The sequence below is a fragment of the Diadema antillarum genome, unplaced genomic scaffold, assembly GCF_040938485.1.
Source record: "Diadema antillarum isolate AM-2024a unplaced genomic scaffold, OU_Dant_1.0 seq00000400_RagTag, whole genome shotgun sequence".
NCBI classification, from domain to species: domain Eukaryota; kingdom Metazoa; phylum Echinodermata; class Echinoidea; order Diadematoida; family Diadematidae; genus Diadema; species Diadema antillarum.
Window position 1 is genome coordinate 1,497,622 of NW_027271391.1, and position 20,686 is coordinate 1,518,307.

Consider the following 20,686-nt stretch of genomic DNA (forward strand, 5'->3'; position numbering starts at 1 on the left):
CATTCATGTCAGGTCAGAGTTGATATTCTCACATGCTTTAAACTTCACGAATAGCATCCAATTTGCAAATTTCGCGAAAATAAAAACCTTGCAAAATATTTGGCGTATACAGTAAGCCTGCTGCTGGTGCAGTTTACACAAACTTGTCCCACACTGTCTGCCAGAAGTAGGTCCTTAAACTGAGAAACAGCAAAAGAAAACAACACGACCTGCCTCTAGCAAATCTTGAACACAACATGACAAAGAGGGCCAACAGAAATGAGTAAACATGCTCGTAATCTGCAACATACAATTACAAAGTTTGGCTCTGCTCGTAATGCACACACATCCTGAATTTTTGTCACATTCATACAATATACAAGCTATATATTCGTCACACCACCATCCACCAATAATTTCATTACATACGGTTTGGCTTGCCATCTGCTGAATATTCATTTCACACTGATTCACAATGAGGTCATATTCACACGTTTTAAGATTCACAAAAATATTCTCTAAAAACCATCACTGAGCAATAACTTTGCAAGGTTTATACATAAATATAGTGTCTGTATTTTTTAAAAATGCCATATTATGGACTAGCACACTATTTCTAAAGCTTATAGAGCAAGCTATGATTACTGTTGATTTCGATAAACGTCCTTACAACTGCATTTCACTGGAGCATTAGCAACTTTGAGCACAGATTTTAATACGGCTGACAAAATCCGCACATTCTCGAGATCCAATCTGAAACTTCTTTTCTGAGAAAGGATACAACACACACAAAAAACCCCACTCCAATTCAAAATTGTTTTCCCCATACAGTAATACGCCAAATGCGAATATAATTCTTGTAATTCATCTAGGTTTCTTTATAGCTATCATTTGTCTTTTCAAGTGATAGATATCTCTTGCAGCTTGCGAAGTATCTTTGTAATGGCACTCCTTCTAACCCAATATAACCTGAGAACATGGTGAAATGTCAACTGATCGACAAATTGCCCTCCATAAACGAAGATACACGTCTGTAAACACTGATTATTGCAAGTGTATTAGAGGTAGCCATGACAAAAATCATGGGCATATAATTTACTCGAGTTGGGCTTGAACCAACGACCTGATTACTAGACAGGCATCATATCCACTAGACTACCGCTTGATAGCAGGTAATGGTTCCTATCCCTCAGAGCAACAGGTACTGCATATTAATGCAAATGATGCCTGCCCAGCAATCAGGGGGTCGCAGATTCGTGTCCCACCCGGGTATACACATATGTAGCTTGTATGTACACTGTATGCCCATGATATTTATCATGTTCACTACTCAGACACTGAATAATCGGTGTTTATTTACGTCCAAGAAGGGCGATAAGTGTTTCTCTATGTTAATGAGGGGCAATTTGTCGATGAGCTGTTGCAATAAAAACATCTTGATGCAAGAATCATGAAATTTGCTGTCACTTGTGCCATTTTCTTTTGTTTAAAGGAGGTAATAGCATCACTCCAAAAATAAAACTGGAACAGTAAAGTTACACAGGATCAAGAGGGCAGCGTATCTTCCTACACGGGGTCATTACCGCCTCAAGAAGGCCAAGGCGAAATAATGCTGCACAGACGAGAGGGAGAAACAAAAATAATGAAAGCAATGCTTTACCGCATAAGAAAGTGTATGAATGAAAATTGCACCAAGGTACATTTTCTGAATATATGCTTTCCGTATACTGTTACTCACAAACAGTTTCCATACACACTGCCTATACCATGCACACTGTGTGCAAGAGATGTTATAGGCAGACGATACATGACACATTGTTTGAACAGCTTCACACTCTTCAACAACTTGAACTCCTCAGACGCCAACGAGATACAAAATTCAAGAAACTACATTACATCAATACACATCGCTAACCCTCTAATATTATAGGTGGCATGTAACAACCTTGTATAAACAGGTATAAATACTGTATAAAAATCATTCTGGGACCATAGACTACACTCATTTTCTTTCAAGTCGCACGAGCAAAAAATGATTCGAGTCCAAAATTCATGGAATGGTTAGGAACTTTGATAAATGAGTTGTACACATTGTTAGAAACACCCGACTTTGATTGTTAACGCTCTGCATAAATATTTTCTTGTTTTCATATTCATGCAATCATAGAAAAATTAATCTTCACATCTTTCATCTTTAATACAGTTATACTCGAGTATGAATATTATACACACACTTGTGGCAATACAAAAAAATCATACATACACATGCTTATGATAACATACACAATGTAATCTGAACACAAAAGAAAATTAACATAATCCAGTATGTTTACCTATCAACTAGCATTGATATCAACAAAAAACAAAAACACAAAGAGAAAACAATGAAGTATTTTCCCCTGGATTCAATGGCTATCTCTAATACCAATTTACCAGAAATAAAAAGGGCAAGTTACACTGTACATGTATTGATAGTTATCATTCTATATGGATATATCATTTTTCTTAATAGAAACAAGTAAGAGCGTGGAATAAAATGAGCATTAAAATGTTTCCCCCACTCCCCCCCCCCCCCCAAAAAAAAAAAAAAAGAAACCACACACACCATAATTTAACTGGTACCGATTTTAAAATGTTGTCAGGTAAACACTCTGGTTTTATAGGATGTGAAAGTACATTGTACATATACACTCTGTGTGCACTTGTTGAACACCCACAAAACTATCACAAAAGTACATGTGCTTGTGGAGACATACACTTCAGAATTGCCATTTTTCATATATGTTTATATTGATTGAGAGATTACTGCATTCTACATGTTTTGTGAATGGTTTTTCTTTTCGAATGGGTGGGACCTTGGGTGGAAGAAACATCCTTGATTGAAATGTCACATTATACACCTTGTATACTACAGGGTAAAGACATTTCTTCATATACAATGTAACAGGAGGATCAGGAGCATATATAATTGTATTAGATTTACCAATCACTTTGTAACACTGATTACCGTATAGGTTGTTTCACAGAATTTGCAAACATGCGGGCACTTACAGAAAAGATAAGAGTTGCTGTGGCTACGAATATATTTGTGCTGACTCTGTCTATTGCTTTACATTCTTTCAGTGTCACAGTTCTTGAGTGTAGTCTAAAACTTCTCGCAAAATGCTTCATGAAAGACATGCTTTTGATAAACATATCACGTTGGAATTCTAGGGCCTATGGTGTGTATTATTATTAGTATTTGTAAGTAGCATTAGAGATGGTGCAGTAATTCAATAAAACACAAGCAAAGCAAGAACTTAAATTGACCAACAAGACATGACATCAGGTGTTCGCGAGTCTAACGATCAATCATAACCCTGGTCTATATGCAGTAAAGATACAGTCCCATTCTTAAAAGTGAATTCTAACTAGTCCGTACAGTCTTTTACACCTTTCTGGAACATTGGCTGATTTCAATCTTCATTTGATGATTCCATTTCTGCGACACGTTTTCATTCACAATTGCTATGTTGCCATACTATATTGATGGTCAACGCTTTTACACTACTGGTTTCAAAATACAATGCTCTGAAATTCTTCTCGACTTCATTTTTCTATCTTTTATCTACAAGTAACGGGATGAAACATTCTTGAATAGGGAAAAATGCCCATCAATGAAAACATGAAACCCTGTTTATAAGAATAAGAGGGGACCAATACTGATGTAACTAAAACAAATATGATATTCAACAGATTGCAAAGACACGGACAAGCATGTGAATGGTTACTGAAAAATCTGAAACACACAACCAAGAAATAACACAATGTGGGAGTCTGGACAAGAAGCTTTCAATTAAGGTTAGACATTGTATACACTTGGGATTCTGTGGTTTGTGTCTTTTCAGAAGTGCTGCTGTTCCGATAAAGTTCTTGAAGAATTCCTTTTGCTCGGGATGTGAAACACGGGACCCCATAGCAATGGGAGAAACAAATACTGCACAGTTGTAAGCTGCAGCAATCTTTGATATTGCCATGGCAACTACTCAAATCCTCAAATCTGATTGGCTTCTGCCATACTGTTGCTAAGGTAGCTGAAGTCATCATTGCTTTACAGTATCCTCGCATTCATCCATCCATCCTGAAACATTTCCACTGGACAAGAAGGTGCCGCAGGACGCAACCCGGCGAACTAAACTCAAACAAATACACACACGCCCACACTCACTCACACACATGCTGTCTCCACACAGCGTTTCCATGGCTACCAAAGCTCAATGAATTTCATGGTGGCAAAGCCGGGGTCTTTCTTCACGTCCCAGTAGTCTTCCTTGAAGGTCCATCTCTCATGCTTGTCTCCTTCTCGACTCAACCTGTGGAAGGGACCAAGGACAATAGCAGACATCCTTAGGAATGAAAAATTCATGTGACATCATTTCACAGTTCACCAGGTAGAATTCAAACACACATTTCACCCTGCTTGAGATCCAACATCATCCCAAGTCCATTCCTCTTGCCACTGGACATAGATATAACCCCTTTTTGCTGCCCCATCCCACCACGCAACATCCATTAGATCTCCATCATCTTGCCGTAGCTACATGAATCTTTGAATCTATTTTCTCATCACATCTTATCCATCTTCAACAACTTGCCATATCCCATCCATTTTGATCACGTTTGATCTTAATCCTCTTGTCATAAATGTAACATCATCTCATCTTTGGTTTCCCTCCCTCAATGCACCTTACCCATCTTCAATCACGTGCCATGCCACACCCACTTTAATCACATCTGATCTTCATCATCTTATTAAATACATCATCCTATCTTCTGGATGCCCTCCCTCAACCCATCTTAACCGATGTCAACCACTTGCAATATCCTGCCCTTTTGATCATGTTTGATTTTCATCATCTTGCCATAGATACATCATCCTATCTTTGGTTTCCCTCCCTCATCGCACCTTACCCATCTTCAACCACTTGCCACGCCCATCCCATTCAATCTCCACCATCCTGATGTACACCTCTCTCCCATCTTTAGTCCGCTTGCTAAATCACATGCAATCCCATCTTGTGCCACACCTACTTCAATTCCCCCTCTCTCCTCCCCCATGACCCACACACCCATACATCTCTCCCCATGCCCTACCCCAACCTGCCCTACCTGAAGAATCGGGGTTGGTACTCCACGCCCTGCTCCTCCCTGAGTTTCCGCCTCTCCCGCTGCAGCCCCTCCAGCCGCTGCTTCTCCAGCTCTGCCCCCTTCAAGTCCCCTTCCTCCAGTAATCTGGGGAGGAACGTGATAGAAGAGGGTTACCATGACTACTGGTCCAAACATATCTCACGACACTGCAATCCACTCAAGCTGGGTACAAGTGTAGGTCTTCATTAATATTCTGGGCATGCATCTTTGAGTTGTGTCTTTGCCGGCAGCAAGTTAATCACTCCCCTCCTTGTGGTGTCATGTCCCCTATGGATGATGACTGCAGATGATGCTGTGGTATTTCTGGCTCTAGTCCACTGGAGGATTTCTCTTTCTTTTGTTTTACAATTTTGCTCATGTTGATTTACAAGATTCAGAGAACATTTATTTATCTATTTATTTATTGACTAATTAATCAATTCATTTATTCAATCACTAATGCATGCATCCATCCATGCATCCATCCATTCATCCATCCATCCATCCATCTAGTCAATCAATCAATCAATCATTCAATCAATCAATCAATCAATCAATCAATCAATCAATCAATCAATCAATCAATCAATCAATCAATCAATCAATCAATCAATCAATCAATCAATCAATCAATCAATCAATCAATCAATCAATCAATCAATCAATCAATCAATCAATCAATCAATCAATCAATCAATCAATCAATCAATCAATCAATCAATCATCATCACTCATTCATTCATTCATTCATTCATTCATTCATTCATTCATTCATTCATTCATTCATTCATTCATTCATTCATTCATTCATTCATTCATTCATTCATTCATTCATTCATTCATTCATTCATTCATTCTTTGGTGTGTGTCTTCTTTGAGTCCCATTTACTCAAAGTCAGATTGACTCACTCGACTTGTATCTTATCACTAATCTGAATCAATGACTGGTTAAATGAGCATCTTTCCAAAGTTGTCTCGTTGAATTATGCATTAATTCTGAAGTACATTAGGCTTAATAATATCCAATACAGGCCTCTGCTCATGGCTAGCAGGTACATATAATTTTGTGGTAGCTATAACAGTACAGTTTCACTGTTGCTACGGAATCTTCCCTTTCATCTTCTGTCACGTTTCGTAATCACCATGTATGGACAATAATACAAAGAAAGCATACAGAGAATTCAACATGATTTCATATTTTTAGCATGATGAAAAAAACTTGACTCACCGCTTTCAAAAAACAGGGGGAATGATATGACCCTAACATATGTCAGTAGCATGAGGGAACGCTTACTTTCCATTCAAAACTGAAATTTGTGCGATTCTCTTTATATTCTCTTTGTGTCGTTTTTCATGCTTGACGTTATGACCTGTTGTAGTCTTCTCAGCCAGCCACGATGGCATCAAAACTTTACAAAAGCATATCTTTTGAACAGATTGTCCGACTTTCCTCAAACTTCAGACATGCTCTACCATAATACTACTGCATTCTCTCAATCCACAAAATAAGTTTGGGTTTCATTCTCCTGTAAACGGTTGTCTCACCTTTGGTCAGGTCTGAATCTAGAGTCTGTGGGAGGTAGCGAGTCCTGTGTGTATGGGTCAAGCTCGTTGAGCTCAATGGCGAATCGTGAGAAGCCATAGTACAGCTGGTGGTTGGCTGGCATGGATGCTGTCAGGATGGGCAAAGGGAGAGAGAAAAAAAAATACACACACTGTATGGCTGCACTAGAAAGGTCTTGCTATAAAATAATATAATATAAACAAGAACAGAAAGCTAATTACATGCATGTACACACACACACACACACACATACACACACACACACTACATGTATATGGCTGCTCCGGAAAGGGCTTGCTATGAATAATGCAAACAGGGACAGTAACAATTTACATATACACCCACACGCACGCAAACACACACGCAAAGAACTGTGGGCCGCACTCTATGGTCGGTGTTTAAGAAGGAACTCTATGTTTACATCTTGTTCATGGATCCTGCGTGTTTCAATTGAACAAATACACATGACACGTCCCCTATGGCATTGGACGTCCAACAATGAACGCACATTGACACGCGCATGGGCAAGGTACACTGTACGTCCATTTCTCACTTGTTTTAGTCCATGGATGGTTTGCACCTAAGCCATGGGCTGGACCTAAAGTACCATTTGAGAATTGAGGTACACTTATAAAGCAATTTAGTTTCTTTTTTTAAAAAATAATAAATAACACTTCAAACATCCAACAATCTTTGCATGCTATTTACTTTCACGGAAGTTCTGTTGAGCAAAAAATTGTAAAAGATTATCACTTCACAAAAAACATTCCTCATGTATACCGAAACATTAAAGTACGCCATCATTTACTAAGTACCTGCCCTCCAGACGCACTTGGCCGACGCCGATCTGCCACAGTAGAGGCCCTCGTTCCACTTGCCAAAGAGCTCGTGCACGACCCTCCCTTCCTGGTTGAACACAAGGCCAGTCACTTCATGTAGCCGGCTACTCCAGAAACTGGCCTGGATGATGAGGTAGTAGAACTATGTATGACTTTCTTGCACTTTGTTTCCTAAATCTTTAATGGCTATTAAAGCCAGATTGTATGTCATGTTACAGGCAGATCTGCTCCAATATGAACTTGACCAAATTCATTTATTCAATCATACAAGCACATTTACTTTGATCTATCGATCCATTCACTATCAGTCAATTAATCAATGGACTGTGAAAGACTCACGGTAATAAAATTTTTGTGAACTGAAGCTGAAGGCCTTTTTTGCACCATAACACCTTGGCAAATTGAATACCGACCATGACAGTGTACAGCAGCTCAACTGGCATTCAATGCATTGTGTAGACAAAATCTTTCAGGCGCACTTCACTTCCGCAAATCTTGGCTGCTTGCAAAATTTTGCAAAAGTTTCATGACATGCAAATGTATAGTGTTAGAGTAGATGCATACATAATCCTCCAGCCTACCTTTGTGAAAGTAAGTTTGCATGAGATGTCCCCGCTTCGTATGGTGGTCTCCCCATAGTGGTCAACCCATCTCTCCCCACTCAGGATGTTGTGCACACAGCTTGTCACCTTGCTTAGCGTGTAGTGGTCGTCATACCTAGTGTAAACACATGCCAAGCAATACAGACAGAGTTTAGGGCAGGGTAAGGTGTTGAGGCACCTGGTGTTAAACACTGAATGTGACACAAGTGAAATGTTGATGCCACTGCATCTGGTGTTGAAAGACAAGTGCTACATGTCTTGCAAAAGCGCAATGGGGGATACACCTAGTGTAAGAAACTGATTGTGATACTGGCAAGGTTAGAGGCCCTACAAAGTGAAGTGGCCATTACATCTTGTGTATCAAAATCAAGTGCAGTACCTGGTGTTCAACACCAAATGGTACAAAGGAAGAGTTAAAGCTTCAGCATGGTGTAACAAACAGAATGCAACTCAAACTCGCAAGAGTCAGTTACATTGATTATTATGAAAGTAATGTCATCTTTGCAGCATGGTACATCATGAAACTACAATCTTTAATCTACACTGCAGCTTTCTTGTTCATCATTTCACCTTCATGCAGGATATTCTACGCCCTATCTTACACATAATTGTGGCATAGATAGACAAATTTTGATGCTGATTTCCACACAGAAATGACACTGGTACCGTCAGACTCACTTTGGTATGTGTATGTGGATGGTGCCAGCGGGAATAACTTCCATGGACTTGCCCCAGAACTTGGTCTTGATGCGGACATCCTGGGTGTACACAAAGTTCTTGCTCTCGCAGTGGCAGGCGATGATGGGCGGATGATGGGATACCTGTTGTCATGGTGATGCAGAGACATAACCACAACATGCAGCAAATGTTAAGGGTACTTTTCAACAATGACAGTCATTAACTCATTTTGTGTCAGGGACTTCAGAGAGTAAATACCACACACTGGTTTTTGTGTGGTTTTTTTTTTGTGTGTAAGTGTCAATTGATACTCAAAGCACCCAAAGTGATATGACAGCAGTTCAAGAATGACAAAATAGATGAGAGCAATTGGACTGGTGCGGTGGTCACTGAAATGTTGACGACTTTAAAATCAATGCAGATTTATTTCTGAAAGAGAGCGGGAAACAACACAAGTTCAATATTTACACAGGGGGTAATGATAATTATAATGATGATATGGGGTATTTGTAATGACCCTTAACACTCTGTCTGAGTGAGGGGAGAAACAGATGACTGTGAAATTTGTTTTATTGAGTTTCTCCTTTGTAGATCAAGGAAACTGTGTTTGGCCAAATATTATCAAAGTGAACATCAGGCATTACCCCTCTCACACTGCAATGGGTACTGGATGAACTTGGTTGTTTTCTTTTTCTTTTAGAAAAAGGGCAAGTGTGTAAGCAAGTAACAAAATACACGTAGACATGAAATGGATGTAGAATCTAAAATGTATGAAGACTAGAAACAGTCATTACATGATCAAGCACACTGTAGTATTGACTAATGAGTGGTTGCACCTGTGATTGTAATACAAAAGTGATATGGCCACAACAGGACAAAGGCTTTCAAATTGTTGAAAATTGTTTAATTTTCTTTTCGAGAAATTTTTCAAATAGGCCTAGAATATCTGACAGCATTCTGTAATCTACATGTATGCACCAGAAACTATAACTTTTCATCATTCCTCTATAGAATTATCATCCAAACACTATCACTCATAAAATGAAAAGAGAACCTCCAAATTCCCCCCCCCCCAAAAAAAGGAGCTCCAGGCAACCCACCTTCTCTGCAATGAAGCGGAAACCCTTGTCATCCCGCACACACTCGTAGGTCTCCCCTAGCAGCGGGTTGAAGGGCTTCGTCCCCGCCCTGGTGAAGGTGGAGCTGTAGCTGGACACAGCAAAGGCTGCGATGAAGACTATCCTCTTGAAGGGGTCATCAACCTCAGCGGCCTTGTCCAGGAGTTCACTGTACTCCAGCTCCTCACACAGTACCTGCAAAGATACAAACACACACATGCATCACATTATAAGTTGAAATTTTCGCGGTGTGGAAATTTTCACACGTTTTGCACAACCAGAAGCTAGCACGAAAATAAAAGCACATTAATTTTTTGCATGTCATATGTTCCAGTGAGAAATGTCCCAATTCCGCGGAATCAAAAACATGTGAAATTCATCTTACCCGGCGGAGTGTGAAAAATTACTTACGTGAAAATATTCACTTTTACAGTAATGTTGATGACCATAATGATAATAATAATGATGATGATGATGATGATGATGATGGTGATGATAATACTACATGGTACTACTACTACTACTAATAATAATAATAACAATAATAATAATAATAATAATAAATACATGTATAATAATAACAATTTTCTAAATACAGTGCATTCCAGACATACACACAAACAAAAAAAGACAGGGAAAATGGAGAAAAGAGGAGAGAGAAAGAAGAGAGAGAGAGAGAGGTATAAAGATATAACCCTCTTCAGCGAAATATACCTCAACTCCGGATATTACAGTAAACCTTCTGTGACATTTTATAATGTCAAGCATTCTCTTTAACCTCAACTGAAGTACTGTGTCAACTTTTAATCAAGGAATCTGCATTCAGACATAAGTTCATTTATCTGCTGTACATGAATTCTGAGAACAATTACTGAAAACAAATGAAATTCTGTTACCAAAACAGAAAATCTGTACGTTCAAACTGCCAAGGGTATCTGACATGACTAACAGAGAATGATTATTTGAGAATTTGAGAAGAGAATTTGATTACTGCAATGTTAATAAAATCTTTATTGGCACACAGCTTTTTACAAACACAGGACTTGGAAGCCAAGAAGCTGATCGACCGCTTCTGACTATTTTTGTAGGTTTTTCTTGACTTTGTGAAACCCGAGAACGGGCGAATTGTTGCATGGTGTACACGTTTACTTTGGTGGGGTTCAGGTTTCCCTGCATCTGTGAATTTTGTCATATTGCTCAGGCTGCATAATGGCATTTTGTGTAGGCATGAATTATGCCACTTTCCATACTTGCTGTGTGACTTAATATGTGTGTGTGCACTGTATGTGTGTCTGAGTGTGTGTGTGTGCGAGTTGTGTTCGTATGTGTGAGCGTGAATTTTAGTACTTTATACAAGTGTATGTGTGTGTTATAATAATACATGCTACTTTTGTTGTGGAGGTACAGGGAACAATAGAGCACAATTAATTGGCTTTATTCTATCAAACTTGCTGGACACACAAGACAATAGAAGTAAATGATCATGCAATCTCAGATCAATGTTTATGAGGTTGTGTGTGTGTGTGTGTGTGTGTGTGTGTGTGTGTGTGTGTGTGTGTGTGTGTGTGTACATGACTTCGTTGTGAAAGGACGTGTTTTCAAGCGGCTCTCCACCACTGCTATACCCGCACGTGTACGTTACCGTATAATCAAGGGGCTTGGTATAATGTCTCAGCCACGCCCTAACACTCGGGCTACATCATCAAAGCAGCACCCGTCAGGTGGCGCGGGCCCGGGGGATAGGTCTTCCTCACCGCATGGTGAAGGCCCCAGCAATGCAGAGCTTCAAAGGGACATTGCGAATCTCTCAGCCACCATTAGCTCAAAAATAGACAATCTAAACCATCAAATAGATACGAAAATTGGCAAGTTAAACGAACAAATCAGCGACATAAACAAGCGGTTCACTGAAATCGAGAAGTCCCTCGAGTTCAACGACTCAAAAATTTTGGATGTGGAGAGGGAAATACCAAACGTGCGCAGTGCTCTGGAGAATGAAATCAAAAAACTAGAGGAGAAAATGACGCTTATGGAGATTTATAATAGAAAGATGAATCTTCTCTTCTATGGGGTGCAAGAGCAGAAAGACGAAAATATTTTTGAGACGCTCCAAAATGTCTTTGATAAGCTCGGGATGGACGACGGCAGAGCCAGGAATATCAAGTTCGCGAACGCCCACAGGCTACCGGCTCGCAGGGATACTGGGAGACCCGAGGAACTGCAACGCCCGCCGCGCCCCTCACCGATCATCGTCAAGTTTCTCTCCATGACAGACCGGGATGAGGTGCTTTCGGCTTTCGAGCAGCAGCAGCGTCAGCCCCAGAGAGCGGCGGCGGACCAGCGAGCGCCACCCCAATCTCGCATCACTGTGAGAACGGATTTGCCGCCTGCACTCAAGATTCGCCGGGGGATTCTAGCGCACGCAGCATACAAACTCAGGAAGGAAAAGGGCGTTTCGACAAGAATTAGGCTGCAAGGAGCCAAGTTGATTCTTCAAAGCAAGGAAAAAGGCACAACTGGCTGGAGCTTGGTGGAAGAATAACTTCAAAGATGAATCTGCAAGTATGAATTATTACTTTGAATACTCTGAATGATTTAGAAAAAAAGAATCGTAAAGATTTTATCCCAGAGAAGCATATCAAGTGTTGAAAAAAAAAGAAGCAAGCAGAACTATATATTTGGAGTCATTAAATATGAGTAAATTATGGTTAAAGGCGTAAATATTAAAGAGAAAAAGGGAAAAAAAGAAGAAGTATTGTTTTGACAGAGAGGAGTACCGTATGTTTTGGAAAAAGAATTTTAAAGACTCATCCTCGAAAAGGATAGCAAGTCTTTGATCGAGAATGTATTTGTTAAGTCTGTTCAGTTGGAAGCTCACAAACATGGTGTAGTTTTTTTTTTTTCTTTTGGCAGCCGTAATCAAAGGCTGTCTTCAACACTGATGGCATAGCGTGCCACTTCTTGTTTTATGCAAGTCTTATGTTATTTCATAAGGCTGAAGTGACTGGCCAAAGTATTTCTTTTTTTTCCCAGAGTGGAGTGTAATGGATTTGGACTAATTTTGATTTAAATAGGGATTTTTGATTTTTTTTAGGGATTTATGGTGTTAAGTTTTGGAATGGTGTTTTGACATTGAAAAGAAATATTCTTCCAGCTGAAGTAGCTAAGTTTCATTCAAGGAGAAGTCTGGAATCTGTGTCCGTAAGAGAGACCTCAGCACCTAAAGAAAAGAAGAAGGTTTTTGTATAATATTCTGTAAACACTATCGCCAGAATGATATGCATGATGCCAGATGGTTCCTTTTTCATTTCATGGTTAGAACTTTCAAGAGACAAGGTTATAGGACCTGCCCCTTTTTGGGTGCACGGTACGGAATGTCACATGGCCATGGCAAGGTTCTTGTTTTTTTGTGTTTTTTTTTTCTCTCTTTTTTTTTTCTTTCTTTTTATGTGGTGGTAATATTACATTATTTGATCAAAAAGAGTTGCAGAGGTTTAAAAGACAACAAGACACTACTGAAGATGAGAGTAATATCAATATAGAATGGTCTGTTGTCCCTGTTCCTTTTTTTTTTTTTTTTCTGCAGAGGTAAAAGCTGACTTCAAAATTTGACTGTTCCTTATTTACATCATGAGCACTTCAGCAAATGGTCAAAATCTGACTATTTCTTATTTACATCATGAGCACTTCATTCAGGGTTACAGTTTTGTTACTGTTTTTAAGCCTGGGCTTAGTAATTTACCCAGAGCAGAGAATGAAATTTGTTTGGAGCAGATATAATCTATAAAGAAAGGGGGAGGTAAGTTTTAGTTTCTGCCTCAATCGGTATTTTGATAGGTAGAAATGAAGAAGAGAAAAGGGGAAAAATAATGATTATTCTAAGGTTTTTAGGAATATTATAGTTTTGCAGTTTATTAGTAGTTCATTTTGTTCTTCACCTCTGACGTGAAAATTAAATTAGGATCTATAGTATATAATCAGGAAATGGGTTAAATATATCTGTGTATAGCGGTGTATCGGTAAGGTTTCACTGCCACATTTTGGGTATGTGTTTGGGAAGATTTTAAAGAATAATTTTGTTTTTTTTTATTTTGTTTATTTTTTAATGGTGCACAAATTTAAAAATATTCTATATACTTGGGGAAATAAAGTTTATCGTTGAGAGAAGAAACTAGCTTTTGGTGTTAGAGGGTGGACAGTCATTTACGCATTATAGTGCAGTGTGCTCAAATTTGTCCATGGTTGGCAATGTATGCAAATTATAATTAAGTGTGTAGGTGGAAGTTGTTTAGAAACGTATCCTGTATGCATAGTCAAGTTTCGTCTTTCGTTGGTAACATTCCAGGGAATTTCTATGGCTACCCAATTGGGGATGAGAGTTCTGTCTCTCTTTGTTGAATTCAATCTTTGTTTAATTCTAATGTTTTTTGATGTAAATTATATGTAATGTAGCCTGTTGAAGTTGTGAGACTGTATGCATGCTCATTGATGCTTAAAGGGGTCTATGGCCTGAGTGGGCTGAATTATACCCAGAACATACAGCGAGGGTGAAGTAGCTTCTCACATGTTGTGTTTATATGAATAAGCCAGGTTTTGGCGCCAAAAACGTGGGCAGTCATTCATACATTAGCATAATTGCAGTCTGCTCAGAGGTGTTCATGGTTTGCTATGCATATAAGTTAAATCTGTTTGTCAAATTCCTCTGATGCAAATTTCTTTTTGATGCCCTTTGATGCAGATTTTATGCAATTACTGAGCCTTGTGAATGTGGCCTGTTGAAGTTGTGAGATTGTATGTTCATTGATGCTTAAAGGGGTCTATGGCCTGAGTGGGCTGAATTATACCCAGAACATACAGCGGGTGTGAAGTAGCTTCTCACATGTCATGTTTATATGAATAGCCAGGTTTTGCCGCCAAAAACGTGGGCAGTCAGTCATGCATTACCATAATTGTAGTCTGCTCAGATGTGTTAATGGCTTACTATGCATGTAAGTTAAATCTGTTTATCAAATTCCTTTGATGCAAATTTCTTTTGATGCCCTTTGATGCAAATTTCATGCAAATACTGAGCCTTGTGAATGTGACCTGTTGAAGTTGTAAGATGGTAAGCTCATTGATGCTTATTGTTAAAGGGGTCTATGGCCTGAGTGGGCTGAATTATACCCAGAGCATACAGCGAGGGTGAAGTAGCTTCTCACATGTTATGTTTATATGAATAAACCAGGTTTTGGCGCCAAAAACGTGGGCAGTCAGTCATGTATTATGATAATCGCAGTCTGCTCAGATGTGTTCATGGCTTGCTATGCATATAAGTTAAATCTGTTTGTCAAATTCCTTTGATGCAAATTTCTTTGATGCCCTTTGATGCAAATTTCATGCAAATACTGAGCCTTGTGAATGTGACCTGTTGAAGTTGTAAGATGGTAAGCTCATTGATGCTTATTGTTAAAGGGGTCTATGGCCTGAGTGGGCTGAATTATACCCAGAACATACAGCAGGTGTGAAGTAGCTTCTCATATGCTATGTTTATATGAATAAGCCAGGTTTGGCGCCAAAAACGTGGCAGTCAGTCGTGCATTTAATACCATTATTGCAGTAGACTCAGATGTGTTCATGGTTTGCTATGCATGTGTTAAATCTGGTTGTTAAATTCAAGTGGGTCTTTATAAGTTCACTCAATTGATGAGAGTTCCGCCTCACTTGGTGGAATTCTAATGCCTTTTGAAGTTGAAAAGGGCATGGTTATGCTTTGTAGATAAATTATAGATAGGGGTGTGGTGAAAGATGTTTAAACACTTACTTTGTAGGTATGGTTAATGGATCCCCAGTCCACCCATACCATTGCTGATAGAAAGTTTTGTTTTTAAGTTATGGAATTTCATTTGCATAATGGTATTTACACTTAATAAAAGGGAGGAAATAATATAATATGTAGTTTTAGGGTGGTTGCGTATGATATGTTTTGAAAGTCAAAACAGACAGTTTTGTAACTCCAAAGTGGACAGAACCAGTTTCTTGCTGGTATGCCTGCCATGTAGGCAAACTGTAAGGCTCGGGGGTGATGCTTTTATTGTTACATTAATACACAATGGGCGTTTTCGCATCGGCCCGGTGTTTCGGGGTGGCGCGCTGTTTTCTGACTTGGGAGATTGGAAAGTGTCTCGGGCTTGGATTCTTGTCGGGCTGGTGTGGAGACGCCTGATGTCTTGTTTATTTGTTGGTTTGGAGTTTGTGTGTGTGTGTGTGTGTGTGTGTGTGTGTGTGTGCTCATTGGGCGTTTTTCACGTGGGCCCGGTGGGGATCTGGGCCCGGGATATATATATATGTTTTTTTTCTTTCTTCTTTTCGCGATCGCAAATTGGCGCGCTATTTCATTTATTATTCGCATCAGCCAGAGCATTATCAAGTGGCGCGATGGTTCGCATCGATTTATACTGCTGTTTCGGAGGTTTCCAGAGTTACGGACTCGGGAGGATTTCTTGATAATAGCGCGCTGATTGGTATATCATTAAATGGCGATCTGTTTCGAGATCGGGTTAATCTCCCGAGTCGGGAGGTGGCGCGCTGTTTCGGGGCGTTGGGCTGGTGTGGGGACGCCTATTGATATAATTTTCGATGTGAATTACACCACACCCAGAATGTACGAATTCTTGGTTTGACATGGGCAGAACCATTTTCTTTTTCTTTTCGCTGGGATGCCTGCCATATATGTTAACTGTCAGGCTCTGGGGTGATTTGTACACTATATTTATACAATGTTTTGTGTTTTTTTTTTTCCCCCATCGATATGGGTTTTGGTGCGTGTTGCACCACACCCAGAATGCACAAATTCTTGGTTCGGTATGCTTCATTTTTTTTTTTTTTTTTTTTTTTTTGTATCTAATATAAAAGAAGTTATTATTATCTACCCGGTTCAAATCAGTTCATGTATGTCGGGTAAGAAATTACTGTTAAGTTATGTGTGTAAAGTACGCAGACTTTGCAGAAACTCTTTTTTTTTTTTTCGTATGGCTTTGGTGGAGGGCCGCTTTCAATCATCTCCTTATGTTATGGAAAGTGGGTTAGTTGTTTTGGTATGGAGGTTTATTTTTGTAGTGTTTGAAGTTATGTACAGGGTAGGTATATGTAGCACATGGGTATCAGGTTTTTGTTACCGAATTAGATATTGGGATAAGTTAGGCTGCAATAAGAGGGAGGGAGAGGGGATTAATTCTAGGAGTGAAGGGTGTGAGGTGAGTGTTGTGTGCTTGAGGTGTTGTGAGCGTGAATGTTATGGGATGTCAAGTCGTGGTAGGGTTGCCTGTTTCCATTTTGAGGAGTTATTTTCAGTCAGCGCAAGTTCGCACTTTGCAATTTCCTGTCTGTGTAATCAGTTGGGAAGAAATGTCCTGGGAAAGAAAGTTTTTTGTGGGTATGTTTGGGGTGTGATTGAATTATCTGTTGGGAATAAGGTTGTTAGAATTTTTGGGATATGTGATGTAGTATATGAATAGTCTGTCTTCTTGTACATTTATGTCTTTAAATGTAAGAGGAATAAGAGATAAGTTGAAAAGGAAGAATATTTTTGAATGGTGTAAAAGTAAAGGGAGTGATATAATTTTATTACAAGAAACATATAGTACACGGGAGGTGGAAGATATATGGAAGTTAGATTGGGATGGACCTATGTTTTTCAGTCACGGATCAAATCATAGTAAGGGTGTATTAACGTTGATATCTTCACATTTAAAATTAAAGATTGAAAAAGTGGTAATAGATGATGATGGAAGATATGTTATTTTCAAAGGTGATATGCAAGGGGTTACTTTGGTAATGGGAAATTGTTATTTCCCTACAAGAGATAAAGAGAGAATGCAAGTGGAGTTTTTGCAGAAATTAGATATTAGTGTATCTAGGTTGTATAATCCTAATCAATTGTTTTTTATAGGAGGGGATTTCAATTTGATAATGAATGGAAGTTTAGATTATATGGGACCAAGGAAGGTGTTGAAAACTGTTTTTAATGAAAAATTTGAAGATTTTTTGAATAAATATAATTTGATAGATATATGGAGAAAGAAAAATCTGAATAAACAACAATTTACGTTTAGACAAAAATGGCCTGTTATTCAAAGCCGTTTAGATTACTGGTTTTGTTCTTCTAGTTTACAACACTCTGTGAAAAAGTGTGAAATAATAACGTCAATAACGCCTGATCACTCTGGTGTTTTGTTACAGGTTGAACAGTTGGTAGATATATTTTGTTATGGTAAGTCATACTGGAAATTTAATAACAGTTTATGTATGGATAGAGAATTTGTTGAAAAATTTAGTAATGAAATAATTAGATTAAGGGAAGAATTGAGTTTGAGTATTCAGGGTAAACGATTGTTATGGGATTTTATGAAAATGAAAATGAGGGGATATATTATAAGTTATTCTAAAGATAAAGCAAAATTGAGAAGAAGTAGAACAGAGGAGTTAGAAAGAAATATTGAGGAATTAGAGAACCAGATATTAGTTTCATCTAGCAATGCGGTAGTAGATGATATAGAGGAGAAGAAATCGGAGTTACGAAAAATATATGAGTATTCTCGACAAGGTTTGAGAGTTCGGTCTAGGGCTGAATGGTTTGAAGAAGGAGAAACAAAAACACAGTATTTTGAACAATTGTTGAAATCTAATAAAAAGAAAAGTGTTATTAAGGAAATATATGATAATAAAGAACAGTTGATAAAGGATGTAAATGGAATAATGAAAGTAATTAGGTTATTTTATGAAAAGTTGTATTTTAATAATGATGAAAATATTTATGATATAAATTGTGTATTTTTTGATGATATTCCGAAATTAAGTGAAGAGAGTAGAAAAAGTTGTGAAGGGAAAGTTAATATAAATGAATGTTTTATGGTTTTAAAAGAAATGAAAGGTAATAAAGCTCCTGGAAACGATGGCTTCACAGTGGAGTTTTATCTCACTTTCTGGTCGGTTCTGGGGCAAATGATTGTAGATGCTCTGAATGAGGCATATGATGAAGGGGCTTTATCAATATCAGAAAAGCAAGGTGTTATTACTTTATTAGAAAAAGAAAATAAGGATGTACTATACATCAAAAATTATAGACCAATTACACTTTTGAATGTAGATTATAAGATATTATCTAAGGTGTTATCAAATAGAATTAAAGAAGTTTTGGGAGAGATTATTCATTTTGATCAAGTTGGGTACATAAAGAATAGGAATATAGGAGAAGCGGTAAGATTAGTAGATGATATGTTATTTCATTCTTTGCACTACACAAGTGGGTTTTTGGTCACAGTGGATTTCGAAAAAGCGTTTGATTCAGTTGCACATGAATTTTTATTTCGGGTCTTACACAGGTTTGGTTTCGGTGAATCGTTTTGTTCCTGGGTTAAGGTGCTTTATAAGGATATTAGCAGTTGTGTTATGAATGGAGGGCACTCTACTGGTTATTTCAAAATCAAGAGAGGGGTTAGGCAAGGTGATCCCCTGTCTCCGTATTTGTTTTTATTAGTAATTGAAACACTGGCGCAAGTAGTAAGGAAAGATAACACTGTAAAAGGAATATGTTTTGGGGGAAATGAAATAAAGCAAATTTTATATGCGGATGATATTTCGTTGTTTATAAAGGACATAAAATCTTTAAATAGGTTACAGTATATTTTTGATGAATTCGGGAAAATAAGCGGTTTAATTGTAAATAAAGAAAAATTTAATTTTTTGTGGATGGGTAAGGATACAGATAAACCTGTATTATCTGTATCTGGAAAATATGTGGATGCAGTTAAAATTTTGGGGGTGAATTTTGTAAGAGATGTGAGGGGGAAGAATGAGATTAATTTTAAAGAAATATTAAGTAGAATAAAAAAGTTGTTAGGATGGTGGAAACAGCGTGATTTAACACTCATGGGAAAAATTCATTTGTTGAAAACTTATGCATTATCAAGGTTAAATTATGTTTCATCACTCATAGTTGTTCCTCAATGGATATTTCCTGAATTGGATAAGATGGTTTTTGAATTTTTGTGGAATGGTAAAGACCGGGTAAAAAGGAATATTATGTATCAAGATTATGTTAATGGGGGACTGCGAATGATAAATTTTAAGCTGTTTGTTAAAACGCAACGTATTATGTGGTTGAAACGTTTATTGTATGGTGAGAAGAAATCTGGGTGGAAAATGTATTTTGATTTTAGTTTTCGATCAGTAGGAGGAAGGTTCTTATTTTTATGTGACTATGAATGGTCTAGATTGACATTGACAAATCCAGTTCCACCTTTTTATTTAGAAATGGTTAAGGTATGGCAGGAAATGGATAAATGTAGGAATTTTGAAGATGAAGTGATGAATCCAGTTATATTTAATAATAGAAAAGTATGTATAAAAGGGAAGAGTATTTTTGATTGTGATTTATATGAAAAGGGTGTTTATAATGTACATCATATTTTACAAGGAGGTTTTATTAAACCCGTTGGGTATTTTCGAAATTTAGGTATTATGGGAAATGGTATATTTAAGATAAATGATATTTATAATGTTTTTCCAGAAAAGTGGAAAGAGTCCACAGGGAGTGTAAGGTTTCAGCAAATTGATGTATTAAATTATGATATACAGGTGAAGATTTTTGGTAAGATATTAGAATTTCAAAATATTAAGTCAAAAATAGTGTATGAGTATTTTGTTACAGCTTTACAAGAATTGTATACTCTGGAAATAAGATATGGTGAAGTGAAGTATGAT

The 20,686-nt window shown here is 38.0% G+C and overlaps 1 protein-coding gene across 1 annotated transcript in view; it reads right to left on the reverse strand.

The window, feature by feature from the left end:
* Positions 1-2,682: 2,682 nt before the first annotated feature.
* Positions 2,683-20,686, reverse strand: part of LOC139732131 (oxysterol-binding protein-related protein 6-like) — a 134,355-nt gene continuing 116,351 nt past the window's right edge. Inside the window, exons 16-22 of the mRNA XM_071643004.1 lie at positions 9,929-10,141; positions 8,829-8,971; positions 8,130-8,265; positions 7,525-7,669; positions 6,691-6,817; positions 5,128-5,250; positions 2,683-4,331 (exon numbers count right to left, since the gene is read on the reverse strand). Coding sequence (XP_071499105.1) covers positions 4,223-4,331; positions 5,128-5,250; positions 6,691-6,817; positions 7,525-7,669; positions 8,130-8,265; positions 8,829-8,971; positions 9,929-10,141 — 996 coding nt within the window. The 3' untranslated portion in view covers positions 2,683-4,222. The remainder of the gene's footprint in view (positions 4,332-5,127; positions 5,251-6,690; positions 6,818-7,524; positions 7,670-8,129; positions 8,266-8,828; positions 8,972-9,928; positions 10,142-20,686) is intronic.